Raw genomic sequence first — 3,840 nt, forward strand, 5'->3', positions numbered from 1 at the left:
CGGGTCCAGCCGAAGGCAGCCTAAGAATGGCTGTGTACTTTGGGGGAAGGGCAGGCAAATAGGGACCCAGGCCCAACCCCAGACCCTCCTTCTCCCTAGTCATGGGTCTGTCCAATCTGAGCACTTTCTGTAGGGGTGAATTTTAAGTGAGATAGAGGCAGTTAATCGCAAATCACAAAAAGTGCCCTGAGAGCAGTGGAAGGGATAAGCAAACTAGAAGTTAAGGATCTGCCCAGCTCTAGCTTAAGAAGGCTCACCTCCACCTCTGCTGTTATATTCTATTATTAACATTTTTAATATTTGAAGGCATTAAAAATAAGGGTCCCCAGTATATTTATTCTTTAACATAGTCCTCACTAACAGAGAGAAGTCTTGATACCCATACAAATTGACACGGTCCATTTTCCACTCCTACAAAAAGTGTGCGTTGAAGTACTGACATCCTAGCTTCTGAACAGACAATACGGTTCCTCCTGGTACACAGAGGGCCCTACCCACCACACTTTTGGCAGAGCTAGGGAGCTGAGCTCAGCTTCAGCGTAAGTAGCTGCAGCTCAGCAACCATCACACCCAGCACAGCGTAACTGAGTTGCTAAGAGTCTTACTGAGCCCCGTCACGCAACAGCAGAGATCAGTGACGTTTGCGGGAGGAGGGAGAGGGGGTCTGAAATGGGATTTAGATGTCTAAGAACATTGTCATCAGTCAACAAGACACCCAAGTTGGTAGTGGTGGAAAGAAAGGGGCAGGTATGGGACTTGACATTGATTCCTACACTAGGGAGGCCCATAGCGTTGGATAGCTCTTAAAACAGCACTGGACCCTTACAGTACGTGTGCTCCTGCAGTGGGCAGCTTCACCCAGCCAGGACAACATCTCTTTCCGGTTTGACCAAATTTGTGCCCCTGTTAGATGGCACTGACATGTTCCTGGATAAGCAGTGAGGTTGGCTAAAACAACAGCCAAGACACATACCATGCTAGGCAGCAGGTTACATTCCCAATTTTTTAACTGGTAGACTGAGATGCTTTCCTTGGACCACAGCTACTTCATCGCTTGCAAAGACCTCAGAATTCTCCACCCCCAGGAAGAAATCCAGGCTGAGATACCAGTTGCAAGCAGAGCACTGCTTCAAGACTGAAATCACACCATCACCCTCACATCCTCCCTCACCCTCACAATAGTTCCACACAAGCTCTTCTTCACCCTTCCACCACCTACAACATCCTGGAGACCCTACCCCAGTCCCATTTAGTCACCAAGCCCACACACAATCCCTCCCTCTGCCATTCTCTTCAGACCACCAGAGAGTAGGCTGGCAATCCTTGGCCACCTCCACCCTTACACAACAAGAGCACAAGCCACTGTCATCACGCTCACAACAATAGGAAAGACCTTTTCTTCTGTGCCCCAGGGACCACAGGTGTACCTGGTTTGGGAATGGTGCCACAGACTATCCCAAGTAGTCAGAGGAGCTGTGTAGAAGTGTTAATATTCTCCAGCTTTCCTGATGCTTTAACTTGCTTGGATTACAACACAGATTTACTGACTTCTGATTTTTGGACATCCCCACCTGACGCACTGTTCATATGTAGAACTCCCCTTCATCCCACAGCCCCACTATCTCAGGTATCCACCCCCCAAAACAATGCCAAAATCCACAAGAATGGACTCATCTCCCTCCTCAACTCCCCTTCTGAGACCCTGGCTCATAAGAATTGCTGACAGGCTATTTAGTGGAGTGTGCTGTTACTCTTGCTCCTCATGGTATGCTCATGAGAAACTACTCCTTTTAACAATCTGTCTACCTGTGCTGTAATCATACCTTTGTTTTGATGCTCTGTGTGGCCTGGATCCACCCAAAGACTGCAGGAAAATCACATTCCAGATTCCACACAGGAGTTTAGCCCTCTCCATAATATTTCTGGTTCTGATCTAACTGAGACTGGTATTACAGCACTGTAACTCCATCAACTTCAGCTGAAAGTGTCTGCTCATGCCAAATTTGATTTGGTCTGCACTGAAACAAAAACAAATCAACAAACAAGCTTAGAGTGAGAAATACAGTTAGGCTTCCAGAATTCTTTGGAGCTGATCCCAACCCTACCCTAGGTCATTTGTGTGCCTCCTTTTCCCCTGAAAAATGAGGATATTGACACTTCTCCATTTGTAAAATGAGGTATTTACATTGTCATTCATGACGGGGTGTACTCTTTGTACTTCACCTGGAATACGTAAAGTGCTATGTGACAGTACTGCTCCTCCTGATTTATGCCAGCCTATGAGAGATCACAATCAGGCTTTGCTGTTATTCTTCTGATGAATGCACTACATGGAAAAATGCCTGATATAATGATGGCTCAAGATTAGTGATGCAGGTTGGTTTATTTAAAGCAGTAACATCAAAGCAAAAGGTCCGCTGATTCAGCTCATAAAAATCATTGATGCATAAAACCAACAATAATATCAAGGAAGAAAAGGGGAATGGAGGACTGGGAGAACAAAAGAAGAAAAGGCAACCCAAACCCATTGTAAATGCACACAAGACGTGGTCTAACTCTTTCAAGAAGCATTTGCAAATACCCTTGTGCTTAGTGGGGAGAAAGTCTACGTGAAAAAAATCTATAGTAACTGGAGGGACAAGATATTAAGAAAAGGCATCTCTCTTCCATTTATCTATCTTTGATTGAAGCTTCTGGTCCAGCCAGCAGCTTGGGAATGTCTTCATTTACAATATTCCTTCCTGAAATCTGAAAGCAAATTGAAATGGAGGTCAGTACCTGAAAAGAATCTCAAACCATCCAAAGCAGCACACTGTATTAGCTACACCAGTGCAAGTGACCATTTGCAGTCCAGCCATGTCCCCAATATCCTCTTAATAAAGCCCACAGTGATACATTTATACTGTGTATAAATTATTGTACAGATCATCTCTGCAGAATGTAAGCAAAAATATCATAAGAACTCCATCAAGAACAGCAGGTCTAAAGCATGGACTCTCCAGACCATTCCTTTCTTACTGTCATTTCAGTCACATTTATTATATTCTAAATTCATATGAAAGGAGTCATGGAACCTAGGAACTTCTTACAAGCACTGCTTGGCATAAGTGTGACTCTACAAACTGAGGTGTAATACTCAGGATTAATACTGGATAAGCAAAAGGAGATTCAGCCCCGAGGGAGGGAGAGCTGTCTGCTTTTGTTGGATGAAGTAAGTGACTGACCATTACCCGTAAATTAATTCAACTCAAAACACTCTCTTCTGCACAGTGTTTTCTTCTTGAACACCCTGCCAGGACATTTTTGAGATACATCTCCCTCTGAGGTTACAGTACAGAATGCACTATTCCAGCCCTGCAAGGCATTCTTTTTCCAATAAAGAAAAATTCTACGTGTGCTACGCCAAAAGTTTTTAAAAGCCTAATCGCTACTTGCATCTTGTGGTTCCATGATGAAAGGATAGAAAGGGAACTAGCTTCTTTCGGCTGTGGCTTGGTCAGCTTGCTGCTAAACTGCGTTCTTCCCTTCTCCCTCCCTTCAACCCATCAGAAGGTTCCTACAGCCACCAATTAGGGTGAAGCAGGTCATTATTACCTCTGTCTAAATCAATGTTCTTTGCTGGGAAGCTTCTGGCTTGCTCAGCCTTCTCCTTCAGGATGTTGTTTTTGTAATCTGTATAAGGAAGGAGTATAATTCAGATAGCCATTAGAACATTAAAAGAAAACAAAGCTTTACAGGCAAGGTGGACATGTGATGAGTCCTTCTGTGAAGTAGGAAGGACCTGGCATCTAGGCCTGGCATCTCCAGATCTCTAGGAGTAACTCATGGAGTTACTCAGCC

At 44.4% G+C, this 3,840-nt stretch overlaps 1 protein-coding gene across 1 annotated transcript in view; it reads right to left on the minus strand.

Moving 5' to 3' along the window:
* Positions 1-2,722: 2,722 nt before the first annotated feature.
* Positions 2,723-3,840, minus strand: part of MXRA8 (matrix remodeling associated 8) — a 19,568-nt gene continuing 18,450 nt past the window's right edge. Inside the window, exons 9-10 of the mRNA XM_009646768.2 lie at positions 3,595-3,672; positions 2,723-2,748 (exon numbers count right to left, since the gene is read on the minus strand). Coding sequence (XP_009645063.1) covers positions 2,723-2,748; positions 3,595-3,672 — 104 coding nt within the window. The remainder of the gene's footprint in view (positions 2,749-3,594; positions 3,673-3,840) is intronic.

Source organism: Egretta garzetta, unplaced genomic scaffold, assembly GCF_000687185.1.
Source record: "Egretta garzetta isolate BGI_Z169 unplaced genomic scaffold, ASM68718v1 scaffold29, whole genome shotgun sequence".
Lineage (NCBI taxonomy): Eukaryota > Metazoa > Chordata > Aves > Pelecaniformes > Ardeidae > Egretta > Egretta garzetta.